The following is a 16,394-nucleotide window of genomic DNA, read 5'->3' as shown; positions in this document are numbered from 1 at the left end:
ACAACCCAAAGTAGAATAGTTTGTATTCGACCTGTAATGAGCTGTAGACGTTTTCAGGCATAACATTATGACCACCTGCCTAACATTGGTAGTGTTGGTCCCCCTTTTGGCATGAACTCCACTAGATCCCTGAAGGTGTGCTGTTGGATCTGGCACAAAAGATGTTAGCAGCAGATCCTTTAAGTCCTCTAAGTTGTGAGGTGAGGCCTCCATGGATCGGACTTGTTTGTCCAGCACATCCCACAAAAGCTTGATTGGACTGAGATCTGGGGAATTTGGAGGCCAAGTCAACACCTCAAACCCAAACTATTCCTGAACCATTTTTGCTTTGTGGCATTGTGTCACGTTATCCTGCTGAAAGAGGCCACAGGCGTCAGGAAATAACGTTTCCATGAAAGGGTGTACATGGTCTGTGACGATGCTTAGGTGGGTGGTACGGGTCAAAGTAACATCCACGTGGATCTCAGGACACAAGGTTTCCCAGCAGGACATTGTCCAAATCATGACATTGTCTCCGCCGGCTTGCCTTCTTCCCATAGTGCATCTTGGTGCCATGTGTTCAACAGGTAAGTGATGCACACGCACCCGGCCATCCACGTGATGTAAAAGAAAACGTGATTCATCAGACCAGGCCATCTTCTTTCATTGCTCCCTGGTCCAGTTCTGATGCTCATATGCCCATCGTTGGCACTTTTGGCTGTATACCGGGGTCAGCATGGGCACCCTGACTGGTCTGTGGCTATGCAGCCCCGTACACAACAAACTGTGATGCACTGTGTATTCTGACACCTTTCTATCAGAACCAGCATTAACTTCTTCAGCAAATTGAGCAACAGTAGCTCGTCTGTTGGATCGGATCACACGGGCCAGCCTTCGCTCCCCACGTGCATCAGTGAGCCTTGGCCGCCCATGACCCTGTCGCCGGTTCACCACTGTTCCTTCCTTGGACTACTTTTGATAGATACTGACCACTGCAGACCGGGAATACCTCACAAGAGCTACAGTTTTGGAGATGCTCTGATCCAGTCGTCTAGCCATAACAATTTGTCCCTTGTCAAACTCGCTCAAATCCTTACGCTTGCCCATTTTTCCTGCTTCTAACACATCAACTTTGAGGACAGAATGTTCACGTGCTGCCTAATATATCCCACCCACTAACAGGTGCCATGATGAGGAGATAATCACTTCACCTGTCAGTGGTCATAATGTTATGCCTGATCAGTGTATATCCCCTAACTGCTATTCAGTTCAATTGTTTTGTATTGAAATTACATATCAGAAAGTCTTTTTATGTCCTCACTCACATCTGACTATAAAAAATTGATGAATCAGCACATCATTTTTTTTTTCAATTACTTTAAGCAAATATCGTCTGCGAGTCTGATGAATTTGTCCAGAGGTGGACAAAATAATTTAAACACAAGTTGAATTATATAAAAAACAAAAAGCAAATAAATAAATAACCAAATGTATTTATGGTGTTCCACAGTCAATAACAAAATTAACAAAAATGACAGTGGACAAGAAAATGCAGAGCAACCCTGCTGTTCAAATTCCTCATCATGAGAGAGAAAGCAACCTCTTACAAGGTGATGACAACTACCTGTCTGATGGGGAGAACATCTCTTTTCCGGGTCCTCTGATGAGGTGAGTGCTTATTTCTCCTCTGAGATAACACACACACACACACACACAAACTGAACATTCAGCAGGAATGTTTGGAAACATATCATCAGCTGGTCAAGGTGTATGTTCAATAATCTGTATCCATCCATTACAGCAGTAAGATCCAGATGGAGGACGTGATGCGTTTTATCCAGAGGAAATCCCAGGAGTGCCTACAAAAGGTGGAGGAACCTGACCAGAAGGAGACCTATTTCTTCTGGAAGATGATGGAGCTGCGTTGCAGCAAAAATGGAGTAAGCGTTTTAGTTGACTTTCACAGCAAAATTACTCACAATAAAAGCAGCAAGAGATTTAATAAGCTAAATTTGTCAGCATGAATAAATATACTGTGTCTAGAGTAGTGATGGAAGTTAAGCATGTTTCTTTTACAGAAAGCAGAGCTGGCAGATGCTGCAACTGTCCTTTTCAAGAACTACAGGCTTCTGAAGAAAAGGGTATAAACTTGTCATTTTATGTTGTAATATGTTATATTAGCTATACCTTTGTTTATTAATGCATCAGCATCACCATCTGTCTACTTTTTGTGTTGTTTTTGCTTTATTTTTTGCTGTCTAATGTGCCAATTCCATCTACAGAGAGCGGTTAAGAACCAAGATAGCTGGTGTCTTTCGCTGGCGAAACTTTTGTGCTCTGCCGACCCAGAAGACGAGATATTGGATGCTCTGATTCAAATGGGACAGGACCTTGGTATGGATAACATAAACAATATTCTAGGAACTCCACATGTTGTGATCGGATCATGAACTCTGGACTGTTGCACTGACCCAAATCCTTATATGCATGTTTGGTCTTTCATCTGCAGACTCCAGAGGACTGACCTATGCTGCACAGCTGTGCTACGTAGCTGCAACGGAGGAGTTGCAGATTTTACAGAGCCCCAGCTTTGAGCTCATTGGCTGTAACAGGTATTGTGTGTGTGTGTTTGTGTGTGAGAGCGCTTGGGTATGATTATTCTTCTGACTTGCTACTAAGACACTTTTCTCTTTGTACAGTCTGCCAATCAGGCAATCAGCCATAAGGGAAGCAATTGAACGAACGGAGGTGTATGAATACATATGCTCGCTGACCACAGGGCTTCCCCAGCCAAATTTCCAAGTTAGAATTTCTCTTTTTATTCCTTTTTAATATTCTTTTTACCAAATTTAAGGATGAACTTTTTTGCTAAGATGGAATGATTCCGTCTGTCTTAGATCTTCAAGTGCTATCACGCCAGCAGGCTAGCCGAGCTCGGCCTTTTCGACCAAGCCCTCGAGTACTGCAAGGCCATCGCTACAGCAATTGCTACTTTACCACGGCAAATCACCAAGACCACGATGAAAATGACCATTGCGGTAAATATGATTATTGATGCTTGTAAAATGATTCCAAGGTTTTATATACAAAATATTTAGTCGGTTTATTTTCCCTGTCTGTCTCGTAGCTGTCTGAGAAGCTACACCAAGGGAAGGAAGAAGAACCGGAGTGGCTGGTAAACCTTCGTCAGCTGTACGCGGACGGAGTGTATAAGCTGAAGAACTCCGAACGTGGCCTCATGACTAGTGAGATGTTCAGTCTCCAGCGTCCACGTCAGGAAGGCCACATTACACCATGGGGTATGTTCATCCACCATTTGGACATAAAACTGTACCTAAAGAATCACACAGCAAAGAATTTACAGTAATGATTTAAAGTCCGGTAAAGATTTTTAGCACACGTCTGTCAGATCTTTAACACATTACACTGGGCCAAAACAGTCTAATCAGCTTCATATATTTTGCCTGAAAAGGTTTATTAAAAGGTTTGAATTTAATATGGTCATATTTATATAAAGTGTACGTTAGTCTTTGGGTAAGAGACAGAAGGGATCAGAGCTTAGGTAGCTGAAAAGATGATTTCAGATTGATTTTTCAAGACGACACACTTCTTATTTGTTACTGAATGATTGTATATTTGTTTAACAGAGGTGTTTGAGTCCCTGTACACTCCGGGAGAGCTGCTGGGTGAAGGAGGCTTCGGGAGCGTCTGTGCAGGAGTCCGTAATGCTGACGGAAAACAGGTAAGCGGACTGCACATCTACAGTTCATTTGCACTAATCGACACAATTCATCACAACTTATATGTCTTAGTGAGGTTTTCTATAAGAATGTAATTGTGTTGTATATGCGAACAGGTTGCCATTAAATACGTGGGGAAGGAAATGAATGAAGCTTTCATCACCATTGTAAGTAAACTTCCTTTACTTCTGAGGTTATGTGTGGAATTATGTGTCAATTACTAATCCAAGCCTTTTATACTGTAACATTTCTGTTTACCATAATTTAGACCTAATCACGCCGCACCCATGCTAAGTGTGTCTGTTTATATTTCAGCCTGGAGAGACAAACAGCCTTCCTCTGGAAGTTGCTTTAATGCAAATGGTGTCCAAGCCATATTGCCATGAAAATGTCTTGGAGCTGATCGAGTGGTTCGAGATGTCGGACTGCTTCATCTTGATCCTGGAGAGACCAATCCCCTGCACAGACCTCCGAAAATTCCTAAAAGGTCACAAAGGGCGACTGTCTGAATCACTGGCAAAACACATCATGCGTCAGGTGGTTCAGGCCGCTCGCCACTGCTCTGAATGTGGTGTCCTGCACCGTGACATCAAGCCGGAGAATATTCTCATCAACACCGACACACACCAGCTGAAGCTGATAGACTTTGGCTGTGGTGATTTGCTGCAGGACACCCCCTACAGATATTATGCAGGTAAGCACATCATAGGTCTTGGAAAGAATAAAAACATGCAGTGGAGAACCATTTTTGTGACGTTGCTCCTTCTCTCTTTTTCACTCAGGAACTAGAGTTTACTTCCCACCTGAGTGGATATGTGAGGGCGAGTATATGGGTGATCATGCTACCGTCTGGAGTCTGGGAGTTCTACTGTTTGACATGGTATGTGGAGAACTGCCCTTCTGGTGCGAGAAGGACATCGTTGCCCGGGACTTGCACTTTGCTAACGACCTGTCCGAAGGTGAGAAAGTCCAAACACATCAAGTTTAGATATGTATAGTAATGTTGGAAAACTTGCCTTTCACAATAAATGAATCATATTAATTGATTTTCCAAAATCTAGAATGTCTGACTAAATGTCTCTCTCATCACTACACACAGGTTGCCGTGACCTGATCCAGTGGTGTCTGGAGCTATATCCTCACTCGCGCCCAACGTACGAGCAAATCCTCAGCCACCAGTGGTTTGAGGAACCTAAGAAGAATGTCAAGGTGAGTCAGTGAGAAGAGATTAGACCGTAATATATCGAGCAGAAACATGCTATACTAGTCCAGATTACATGGCTTGTACTGCTCAGTAACAGAGATTGGTGTGCTTACCTGATTATATGAGATTACACAAATCTAATCACATAGAGGTTCAAAATAAAAGAGATTATCCTTGATAAAATAGTTTTCAATGAGATCATCTAGAAGTAAAGCTAACAACCCATTAACACACAAAGTAATCTGTGGCTATAGAAATGTTCAGCTCAAAAATAACGCTAAGAAATATGTAGAACACGTTCATTTCACTCTTCTATTCTAGGAAAGTGAAGGCTGTTTCTGTTTAATTCATTTCTGAAGATGTGTTTGCATTACATGCAGTCAAATATTAGGCATATCCAGTATGATTTATGACGTGTGAATTAAGTATGTACAATACTTTTTTCTGGTACAGAACCTGTGTCCTCTTCCTGAGAACATCATCACGCCATGGGGTATGTTAGAATCCACCATTTCCAAAAATGTTGCTGTAATGTGTTGCTAGTGAATGTATAACTTTTCTGCAGATTTTCTTATTTCAGCTTGATTTGAATGATGGTCTGTTTGTTTAACAGAGGTGTTTGAGTCGTTGTACACCCCGGGAGAGATGCTGGGTGAAGGAGGCTTCGGGACAGTCCGTGCGGGAATCCGTAATGCTGATGGCAAGCAGGTCATTAGACTGTGCATGACATCTACAGTCCATTTGCACTTAGTAACCATTGTTAAGCGTTTGAAAAATGATCGATGTCCCTGAGGGACAATCCCAGGGTTAAACAATAACACTTGCCTGATTGTCTGGGGCAAAAATAAAACACACTATGTCAGAACAGCCGAGTTAAAAAATCATAATTTTTGCAGGGAACTGTTTAGTAACTGAACTATGTATGTATGTCAACGTAAAGAAACCGCATTATTTAGTGTCAATCATCTGCAAAGTGAGAATTGCAGCAAACTGTTGGCAAAATGGGAGTATGAGGCTAAGCCAGTCTGAAGCCTATTGGAATAGATTCATTTTAATTCTGATCACAACTCTGTAGAAATTATGAATTGTATATGTTCTGTTCATGTTTTACAATAAGAATGTGCATGTTTCTTTATGTCTGAACAGGTTGCACTGAAATATGTGGAGAAAAAAGCAGACGATAAGTTCATCACCATTGTAAGTAAACTACTTCTGAGATTCTTCTGCATAGACGACATAGAGTCCAAATAACACCCACCTGATAGACCAAATGATGTGTCCTTTACTCAGTCCTACTAAAATAATCCTAAACTATTTACCTTCAACTTAGAGTTCACATTCAGATTGTATTCCCTATCATCCATAATAGATATCTGAATCATTACCAGTTCATACCTTCGTATTGTATCATCTCTGATTCAGTAGATTAGAAGAATTCGCTCCAGTCCAGGACTAACTGTATCTGTTCGTATTTCAGCCTGGAGAAACAAGCAGCCTTCCCCTGGAAGTTGCACTAATGAAAAAGGTCTCCAAGCCGCTTCCTTGTGACAATGTGCTGGAGTTGATTGAATGGTTCGAGATGTCCGATTGCTACATCTTGGTCCTGGAGCGACCCAGCCCATGCATGGACCTCCAGCAGTTCCTTAAACATCACGACGGCAGATTGTCAGAAGCACTGGCTCAGAAAATCATGAGCCAGGTGGTTAAAGCCGCTCGCCACTGCTGTCAAGCCGGTGTTTTCCATGGTGACATCAAGGCGGAGAACCTTCTCATCAACCCTGACACGCTGGATGTGAAGTTAATCGACTTTGGCTGTGGAGCTCTGCTCTCTGACACGCCCTACACAGAATATGAAGGTAAGTGCATAATAGGTAGGAGACAGAATCAAAGAGAACGAAGTGAAGTTTCAACAGTGCTGACGGTGCTCCTTCTCTCTTTTTTGCTCAGGAACTTGGAGTATCTCTCCACCTGAGTGGGTGTGCGATGGAGAGTATTTCGGATATCCTGCCACCATTTGGAGTCTGGGAGTTCTCCTTTTTTACCTGGTCTGCGGACACATGCCCTTCCATAATGAGGACGACATCTTTTACAGGAAGATGTACTTCGCTCCCGGCGTGTCTGAAGGTGAGGAAATGTAGAAGCATCACCATTTAGAACTGCTGAAGTTTGTGAAACTGGCATTACAAGATGAATTGATTTTTGAATAATATTAATATCTATCTAAATGTCAAAGCACTAGCTATAATATCTCATCACTGCACACAGGTTGCCACAATCTGATAAATCGGTGCCTGGACTTGGAACCTGAATGTCGGCCCGCATTTGAAGACATCCTAAGCCATGAATGGTTTAAATCTGGTGAAGGATCTGAGTGAAGGCGGAGCTGTTGAAGACCCTCGAAAGAAAGAAACAACCAAACATGAATGTATATATAAATGTATATACTGTATACACAAATAAATGTGTATATATAAATAAATTCCATTGTAGCACCAATTATTTTCTTATTTAGCCATGGATCATTGTCCTGTTGCATGTTCCACTTTCACTCCAGCCTAAGCTGGGTTAGCGTTAGCGTTAGGGTTAGAGTTATCTGCCTCTTCAATTTGTCATAAATTTTCTTCTTGTGGTCACATCCAGGAAGGTTGGACACAGTCCAGTGGACCTTAAGCTTCTGAGTAATGTGCAACTGTAGTCAGAGGAATATCAAGCTGTTTGGAGATGGCCTTTAACATGCTTGTCTATAATTTTCCTTCTAATCTCCTGAGACAACTCTCTCCTTAGCTTTCTGTGCTCCGTGTTCAGTGTGGTGCGCACCATGATACCAAACAGCACAGTGACTACTTTTCACCCTTTAAACAGGCAGACTGACTGACTACAAGTGTGAAGACACCTGTGATGCTAATTATAGGACACACTTTAGTTGAACGTGTCAATCTTTTCGAGTTCAAAAGCATTGTCTGATTTTCATTTGTCAATTTTCAGTACAATTTTATTCATCATTACTTTTCAAGTTATTTCACTGTCCATTGTGGGTTTTTCTTTCTTTAACGGAAGGGTACCAACAATTTTGTCCATGTGTGCACATGAGCTTCGAATGAAAGACGAAAGAGTCAGTAATCACACCGAGGTCTTTTTCTGCTGAACATAAGAAAGCTTACTTGCACAAGGCAATGTGATCAGGCTTCAATTCAGTTTCCTTATAAACATCGCATGTGAAACCTCACACATACATAATGCTAATGTGCTTATTAGCAACAGGATTACTTCAGATATTCTTCAAGGATCTGTTCTTCAGTTACGGTGACCAATACCACCAGAATGAGTCTGGAGAAGAACAGCTCATGCTCCCACCTGACCGGCGTCAACCTGAATCTCAAACACAAGACCACTTTGGGGAGCTGCTAACAGGAGCAGCAGTCAACAACAGCTTCATTTTCTCAAACGCCTTTTAACAACGTGGGGTCCACTCAAACTTAGCAGAGTTCTTTAAAATATTAGTCAATGAACAGATGACCGATGAAAAATTGGGACAAAAACTGTGATAGTAACTGGCCATCCCAATAAACCTCATGAGCTCTTTTTTATCACAAGGGGTAGGGAAATTATCTATCACGCTTATTTTAGCATGCAAAGGGCACACCACACCTTGGCCCACCTCGTTTCCCAAGTAAGAACCCGTTGCCTGTGCAAAATCACATTTAGCCAAGTTCACCGTCAAATTAGCCTCCACTAAACGCCGAAATAAATCTCGTACCCGTGTGAAGTGCTGATCCCAGCTATCGCTATAAACTATAACGTCGTCCAAATAGACCACGCAGCCTTCCAAACCAGAGACTACACGATTCATTAATCTCTGAAATGTAGCTGGAGCGTTGCGTAAACCAAAGCTCATGACAGAATAGGAGTACAACCCTGAGGAAGTTATAAAAGCAGTAATTTCCTGTGCCCGAGGTTTCGAAGGCACCTGCCAATATCCTTTAAGTAAATCAAATTTACTAACATACATTGCCGAGCCCACTTGGTCAACGCAATCCTCCATTCTCGGGAGGGAAAAGCGTCAGGTTTGGTGATTTATTAATTTTTCGATAGTCCGTACAAAACCTGAACGTTCCATCTGGTTTACTAACCAATAAACACGCGAGGCCCAACTCAAACAAGATGGTTTTGCAATGTTATTCTTCAGCATATACTGAATCTCTGACTCCAACTTTAGACGTTTTTCAAAAGGGACGTGATAAAAGTGCTGATGTAGAGGTGAAGCATCACCCACATCCACGTCGTGCTCTATTAAATGAGTTTTTGATGGAAGATCCCCAAACAATGACGTAAACTCGCGTATCAGCTGTGACAACTCTGCTTGCTGCAAAACGGATAAATGAGACAAGAAATCTTTCAAGGTCTCAGAATTTTTCAGTCGAGGTTGTATTACAGCATCGTCTACAACCTTAATCTCTCCTATACCAAAGACTGACCCATCCCATCTGTCACACGACTAACCGGAGCGGATGATTTAACATCAGTTGGTTGACAATCGCGGGAGAAAAAAGGTTTCAGTAAATTTACATGACAGACTTGGGTTATTTTCTTTCTGTCTGGAGTTGCGATTTCATAATTAAGATCAGACAGTGCACGCACAACAGTATAGGGTCCCACAAATTTCACACAGAACGGAGAATACACGAACGGAAGCAATGCCAGAACATGATCCCCAGGATTAAATACACGCTTTTCAGACTGGCGATCAAAAAGCTTTTTCATCTTAATCTGCGCCTTTTCCAGATTTTTCCGTGTTGTTTGACCAGCTAAAAACAAACGTCTTCTAAAACCGTTTACATACAGTATCATATACACTGATCAGGCATAACATTATGACCACCTGCTTAATATTGTGTTGGTCCCCCTTTTGCTGCCAAAACAGCCCTGACCTATCGAGGCATGGACTCCACTTGATCCTTGAAGGTATGCTGTGGTATCTGGCACCAAGATGTTAGCAGCAGATCTTTAAAGTCCTGTAAGTTGCAAGGTCAGGCCTCCATGGATCGGACTTGTTTGTCCAGCACATCCCACAGATGCTGGATTGGATTGAGATCTGGGGAATTTGGAGGCCAAGTCAACACCTCAAACTCATTGTTGTGCTCATCAAACCATTCCTGAACCATTTGGGCTTTGTGGCACGGTGCATTATGTTGGAGAAAATTATATGCCTAGCTTTAAGATAGCAATACCCTGCTTATCAGTAGTGTTTACCTATCCAAAATATTTAGCTATTGACTAGTAGCTGGCTTTGATTAATGCAAATTTATAATAATCATGTATAACCTTTATAATAAACATGCAAAACCATTAATATTAGTATACTGTTGTAATAAGCACACTGAGACAGGAAGAAGGAAAGAGAAATTTATTGAAACATTAGGAGTTACAGCTCAGTCAGTCAGCCTATCCAGTGGGATCAGTGGGACCGGAGGGTCAGCTGTAGAAGAAGGGACCTCCGGTTCCTGAGGAAAAGTGGGAGAGTAATCAGTGGGAGAAACTGGAGGCGAATAGACAGGAGAAGATTGGGGAATATTGTGAATACTGTAAAGCAAAGGCACAAAGCCAGGAGAACGTTGGGGAACATCAGGAGAGTTAGGAGGTGAAGAAGAGTCAGAAGAAGAATCATCAGAAGAGATCTCAATAGTCTGGATGCCTTGAGAGGTAGTGCGTGTCCAATGCCAGTAGAGGGTCTGAGTAGACTGATCACAGGTTTTGGGGTGAAATTGGGTGCTCTGATCGAGACAGACGGCATCTCTCACGATATGGTGAGTAAGGTGAGGGGACTCGGGGATGGAGGTGTCAGATAGGTGTTCCAGGAAACCAGTAAGCTCAGTAGCCAGGCAAGACAGCTGATACTGGCGACAGCGTCGCAGAGCACCCCTGGGACTTCTTCGGAAGATAGCACGGCAGGCTGACTGAGCTAGAAGGGAAAATAGGGATGAGTGAGGTGCATATTGTGTGACTATGTAATCTTAAATAAAGCTTAGCAGACAATACGAGTGAAACGCTTAAAAGCTCAAGGCCCAGAATATGCACTAAGGCAAGAGGAAACTCTTGCCTTGGGTTGACAGGGCAGTGGTAGACTGTTAGGGCAGTGTGACTTGGTCTATGGTAGTGAAGAGCATTGGCGGGAAGGATATGAGACAGCATAATGGGAAGGCTTATTTAAAAATTAGAAACGCATCTAACTTAGATCAAGCAGATAAAGAAATGTCAATATGACACAGAGGAAGAGGTCAGGGTACTTACACATAGTTGTGGAAGGCAGCGTATGAGGTCGGGATGATCCGAGGAAGCAGCTTGGGAGGCTGCGGTCAAATGAAGTTGATAAGGAAGCAGCGTTTATAAGTAAGCGCTATTTTTTCATGAAAACTGCTGACATAGCCTGAAAACAAGGGAAACTTGAGAGGAGGAAAAATTGACGTCATCAAGGGGAGGATGATATTAATTTAGGGGCGGTATCGGTACAAGTAGGAAAATAATGGGAAATGGCAAAAGTATGTAAATTATGTAGCCATACATTGAATATAATGGGAAATTGCTGGAAATATTTAAATATTGGGGTATAAGTAGTATAAGTAGAGGGGAATTTCTCAGGGATTTTATAAACCAGCTGCTCTCTTCATAAATGCATGTTGTTGACTGCATGGCTGAATAAAGAAACCTGCATCTTCTCATCTGCTGACTGAGATCTCCTTTATTTTGGCTAAGTTTTTATAGTTTATTGAGTTCATTGGGTAAGATTATGGAAAGCTAAGAGAAATAGACACAATCTAAAAATTCCACCCGGTGATATGTCCACTCGGAGGGGGCTCTGAGTTCCGACAATTACCCTGCTGAAAGAGGCCACAGTCATCAGGGAATACCGTTTCCATGAAAGGGTGTACATGGTCTGCAACAATGCTTAGGTAGGTGGAACGTGTCAACATCCACATGGATGGCAGGACCCAAGGTTTCCCAGCAGAACATTGCCCAAAGCATGACACTGCCTCAAATCCTTACACAGGTCCATTTGTCCTGCTTCTAACACATCAACTTTGAGGACAAAATGTTCACTTACTGCCTAATATATCCCACCCACTAACAGGTGAGTGAATTGTACTCAAAGCACTAAATTTTAAATGCTCTAATATAAGATACACAAATTTGTATGGTCCTATCAAGCTGACAAACACATGAACATGATGAACAGGACAATACTGACTGACCACAACTCTCTCAGTGCAGTACGATCATGTGACAGTCACGTGACTAGCCGATGCTTAAGTATTCACTATTTCAGGCTAGTTAAGCAATAACAGCAAATGGCTTTTGCTTGAAAAGAAAAAGAAAAAAGAAAATGATGGAAACTCTGGGATGTTAATGTTGTGGTCAATTCTTTTGACCGCAGTGTATATCTGAGGTAGATACGAAAGCTGTTTTTTATATAAGTAACAACTGGCTTTTCTACCCATGATCAGAATGCTGTGATAAGATTGTGCTGTTGTATAAAAAGAAACAAAAACACATACACGAAATAAACCACTGATTTATTACTGACCATTTCACCTGTAACGAGTGAAATAAGCTGTGGCTCCTTTAAGAGCAGGACGCCATTTTGTTTTTTTGTGTTGTGGTCAGCCTGCAGTCACGTGAGCCGCGAGCATGAGTGCGGCTCCGATGTTTTTATTTTCATTTCTGTTGCTCATTTAATTTGTCTTCTTTAAATAAATAACGCTGTCGCTGATAAAAAATAAAAACCCCTCGAGATGTGAAATGCGACCTGTGTGAGCTTCGTGTGATTTCTGCTGCAACTTGAGTTAGGCGAGCGATCCCTTACGTTAATGCTAACTCAGCGCGTTACATACACACAGAAGAGGACAACAAACACGAGGCTCATTTTGTGTCTTTTTTTTAATTTGTTTTCTTTAGCACAGAGATATCTCGATCTGTACACCATCAGAAATCTGCTGGGGAGTGGAGGCTTTGGATCAGTGTACGAAGGTGTTCGTAGGAAAGATGGACAGCAGGTAAATGCCTGTGCAAATCCTGCAGATTGCACTGGTCAACACAATACATGAACTGTAGAGGGTTAATGAGGTTAATGACATGAGCATTGTCCAGATTTTTGCATGTGCACTTTCTCCAAAAACTTTCTCTGGTTGTCATTTCATTGTAGGGCATCCCTAAGATAAGATTAGATAAAACTTCATTAATCCCGGCACTAGTTTTAAGCTTGTGTTTATGATTTCTGGGTCACGTGATCTCGTTTCTGTTTTCCCCACGTGTTATTTGTCCCACCTTTTTCACTGTTCTGTTCGCACCTTCCTCCCTCACCTTTTTGAAAGTTTTCCATCTGTCCACTGCTACACTTCACAGGGGTGTTTTGTTTTTGTTTTGTTTGTAGGTTGCCATTAAACACCTCCGTAAGGACGGCTCGGACTTGTACATCACCGTTGTAAGTAACCTTACTTGACTGCTGTGATAGTAGCAATAAAGTCCTGTTTACAATTGATTTAAAGACCAAAACTATGCAAAACTAATGCACCTTGCTGTCATTTTCTGGTATAAGAATCCTAGATGCTGCATTAGTTACTGTTCCTGACTACTTTCATAAGTCAACACCCCCACCCCAATCAGACAGTTAGGGTCAATAACTAGATTACATCAAATCACATATAAGCAACAACATATTCATTATAAATCGATCAAGTAACATAATGTGAGCTAAAGGTAACTGATCCTTCAAACTGGTGTACTTTCACCATGGTAACACATCTTACTGGACATCACATGACCTCCGGGATATCACATACATCAGTGAAGAACTGAGATTGAGATGAAACGCTTCTTGAAAAAGCAATGAATTATTTATCATTACACAAATCGCCTGGTTCAGATGGATTGACGAGTAACTTCTATAGGCATTTTTGGATATTTATTAAAGACCTTGTTTTTCATATGTTGAAAGAAATATCTGAATCCCATATTCTTCCAACTACTATGAACCAAGGGATTATCACTCTCATCCCTAAACCTGGAAAAAATCCAAAATGAATAGACAATCTCAAACACGGCCCATAACTCTGCTTAATAATGACTATTAAAGTTTTAACTCATATTTATTCAAACAGATTAAAAATTGGAGTTTCACAGATTATTTCAGAGACACAGTCAGGTTTTTTGAAAGGCCGCTCAATTCACAATAATATACGACTTGTGCTTGACTTACTGGATTATAATTATTTAATCGAAGATTGTTTCATTTTATTTCTAGATTTTTTAAGGCTTTTGACATGATTGAACACAAATTTATTTTCGTACTTTAGAATTACTTGGTTTTGGAGAAAACTTTATTAATCTAGTTAAATTAATTTATAAAGACACAAATAGCACAGTTAGGGGGACTAAAAGCCCTTGACATTGAGTGTATTAATGGTATGATTAAGACAAACTGGCAAAAATCCTTTTTGAAAAATGAAAATAGTTTTTGGTTTCATATCCCTAGCCAAATATTTATGAAAGTTGGAGGTATCCATTTTTTTCCTTAGATGTGATTATGACCCTGTTAAGTTATCAGTGTTTCATCAACAGGTCTTACTTTATTGGAAAATGATCTATAAGCATAATTTGAGTCCTCATAATGTCCCTCTATGGAACTGTAGATATGTTGTGTTTAGGAACAAATCTATATTCTACAAAAACTGGTGGGAGAAAGGAATATGGTCTGTCATGCAAATGTCTTTTGAAACTTTTAGTTCCAAATTTAATTTATTTGACAGAAAACAATATGATAACATCATCAAAGCTATCCCACAGTCTATAGTTCAGATATCTTGGAGTTTATCTGAAAATAATGTAACACCTCATCTTCCTCGGCTATTGGTGAATGGAGTTTCTATTACTAACATAAATTTGTCCAATACTATAATCCGGAATGCTTTTGTTAATGAACTATATCCCTTTTTACCAATATTTGCTTTTTTTTACATCATAGTTTACTGTTATTATACATCACAGTGCACTATTATTATAGTGTTATTATTTACGATTTACAATCTAAGAGGGCTGGTAATTGTACAGAATTGCATGTTGTTCATTTTAATTCGTTTCGATTTTTTGAATTATTGTACATTATGATTTAATTATTATTCAGTTTAGCTTGCTGAATTTAACTTTCACAGATTTTCGACTACTGAAGCCTCAAAAATCTCGTAAGGCCATGGCAGTTTTCCAGCACAGGTGTGTGTCCCTCTGCAGCTGGGGACAGACCTGCTCCTCAACAGAGGGTATGTATAGAAAAGACATAAAGCCATACCATGTAATCTATAGGTTGCGTGTCAACTGACAGTGTTTTTTTAATGTTACAGATAAGTAAATGTCCAGTGCAGGCCTGTGGACACTCATCACTTTTCTTCAGATTCTCCCACTCAAGTTATGGAGGAGAATTTGGTATGTAAATATCTCAGTATATTATATCTGAAATATCTCTCCTAAACTGTTTACCCATTGCTTAAATTTTACTGCCATATATGTAGACTGTTAATGTATATTTTTTCCATCATGTTGTTTTAGGCATACCGGCGCAAGCTGGTGCTGTTCCCATCGAGCCCAGCACTTCTATCAAGCACGGTCCCCACGCCGAACCCACATTCGGACTCTGGACATGGACCCTGGACCCTCGGCAACCAGCACTCCCCAGCCCAGCAGCACTCCACCCTACGTGATGGTCCATCAGCCGAGACGTGTTCCTCCAACAGCATTCAACCACCTGTGCCACGTCAACTACGTGCATACATTAGGTGAGTGGAAGGCCAACACTTGCAGAAAGTGTGGACATCAGCAACTGGACATAGCCAGGACAAGGCCAGAATTTATTGTCCATTGACAGAGACGATGACAAAAGCAGTTGCTCAATAAAATTAAGAAAATATAGATATGTTGCATATAGCGCTTGTATTCTTACAAAGTTATATGTATATTTTATATTGAAATATTTGATGTTTAAATATTATTTTTCTCTTTTGTTTATAGTTTAATATATTGCTATTTTATAATTTGTTCCTGTATTTATTGTTAGGCTACATGTCATCTATTATTTGAATTGTATTTGCACATTATTCAACTGCTGCTATACGTACTGTATTGTCTCTTTGCACTGTCTTTTGTCTTGCACTGTTTGCACCAAGTTGCACACGATGTACTTTATGTAGCTAGGACAGCTTACTTTCTGTCCTTAGCTCTCTGTGTTGTTTTGTAATTATATGTTGTTGTGTTGTTTATGTAGCACCAGGGTCCTGGAGAAACGTTGTCTCATTTCACTGTGTACTGCATCAGCTATATGTGGTCAAAAGGACAATAAAAGCTTCTGGACTTGACTTGATTTGAATGTGTTCTTTGTTTAATCATTATTTATAAGTTTTAGGAGGTTACTGCATATTTAGGTGTGTGCT

At 40.8% G+C, this 16,394-nt stretch overlaps 2 protein-coding genes and 1 long non-coding RNA gene across 3 annotated transcripts; 2 read left to right on the top strand and 1 right to left on the bottom strand.

The window, feature by feature from the left end:
• Positions 1 to 6,417: 6,417 nt before the first annotated feature.
• On the top strand, positions 6,418 to 7,745 carry LOC131357986 (serine/threonine-protein kinase pim-1-like). The gene is made up of 3 exons (XM_058397417.1): positions 6,418 to 6,779; positions 6,871 to 7,047; positions 7,729 to 7,745. Exons 1-3 carry the CDS (start codon positions 6,440 to 6,442, stop codon positions 7,743 to 7,745), a joined length of 534 nt encoding a protein of 177 aa, XP_058253400.1. The 5' UTR covers positions 6,418 to 6,439.
• Positions 7,746 to 8,186: 441 nt separating this feature from the next.
• LOC131357984 (uncharacterized) lies at positions 8,187 to 11,268 on the bottom strand. The gene is made up of 3 exons (XM_058397416.1): positions 11,212 to 11,268; positions 10,366 to 10,882; positions 8,187 to 8,292 (listed from the first exon to the last, which is right to left on the bottom strand). Exons 1-3 carry the CDS (start codon positions 11,213 to 11,215, stop codon positions 8,187 to 8,189), a joined length of 627 nt encoding a protein of 208 aa, XP_058253399.1. The 5' UTR covers positions 11,216 to 11,268.
• Positions 11,269 to 12,609: 1,341 nt separating this feature from the next.
• LOC131358224 (uncharacterized) lies at positions 12,610 to 16,289 on the top strand. The gene is made up of 5 exons (XR_009205361.1): positions 12,610 to 12,971; positions 13,349 to 13,399; positions 15,126 to 15,230; positions 15,312 to 15,393; positions 15,517 to 16,289. It is a non-coding gene; the product is annotated as an uncharacterized LOC131358224 (long non-coding RNA).
• The last annotated feature ends 105 nt before the right edge of the window (positions 16,290 to 16,394 follow it).

Source organism: Hemibagrus wyckioides, linkage group LG08 (genome assembly GCF_019097595.1).
Source record: "Hemibagrus wyckioides isolate EC202008001 linkage group LG08, SWU_Hwy_1.0, whole genome shotgun sequence".
Classification (NCBI taxonomy): domain Eukaryota; kingdom Metazoa; phylum Chordata; class Actinopteri; order Siluriformes; family Bagridae; genus Hemibagrus; species Hemibagrus wyckioides.
This window is presented reverse-complemented; position numbering and strand designations above follow the sequence as displayed.

Excerpts from the sequence above, each read along its gene's own strand:
- LOC131357986 (XM_058397417.1), top strand. The coding sequence starts at position 6,440 with ATGAAAAAGGTCTCCAAGCCGCTTCCTTGTGACAATGTGCTGGAGTTG. Across the intron at positions 6,780-6,870 it reads GCCCTACACAGAATATGAAG|GAACTTGGAGTATCTCTCCA; the intron begins GTAAGTGCATAA and ends TTTTTTGCTCAG.
- LOC131357984 (XM_058397416.1), bottom strand. Across the intron at positions 8,293-10,365 it reads CCACTGATCCCACTGGATAG|GTTGACGCCGGTCAGGTGGG; the intron begins GCTGACTGACTG and ends TTTGAGATTCAG.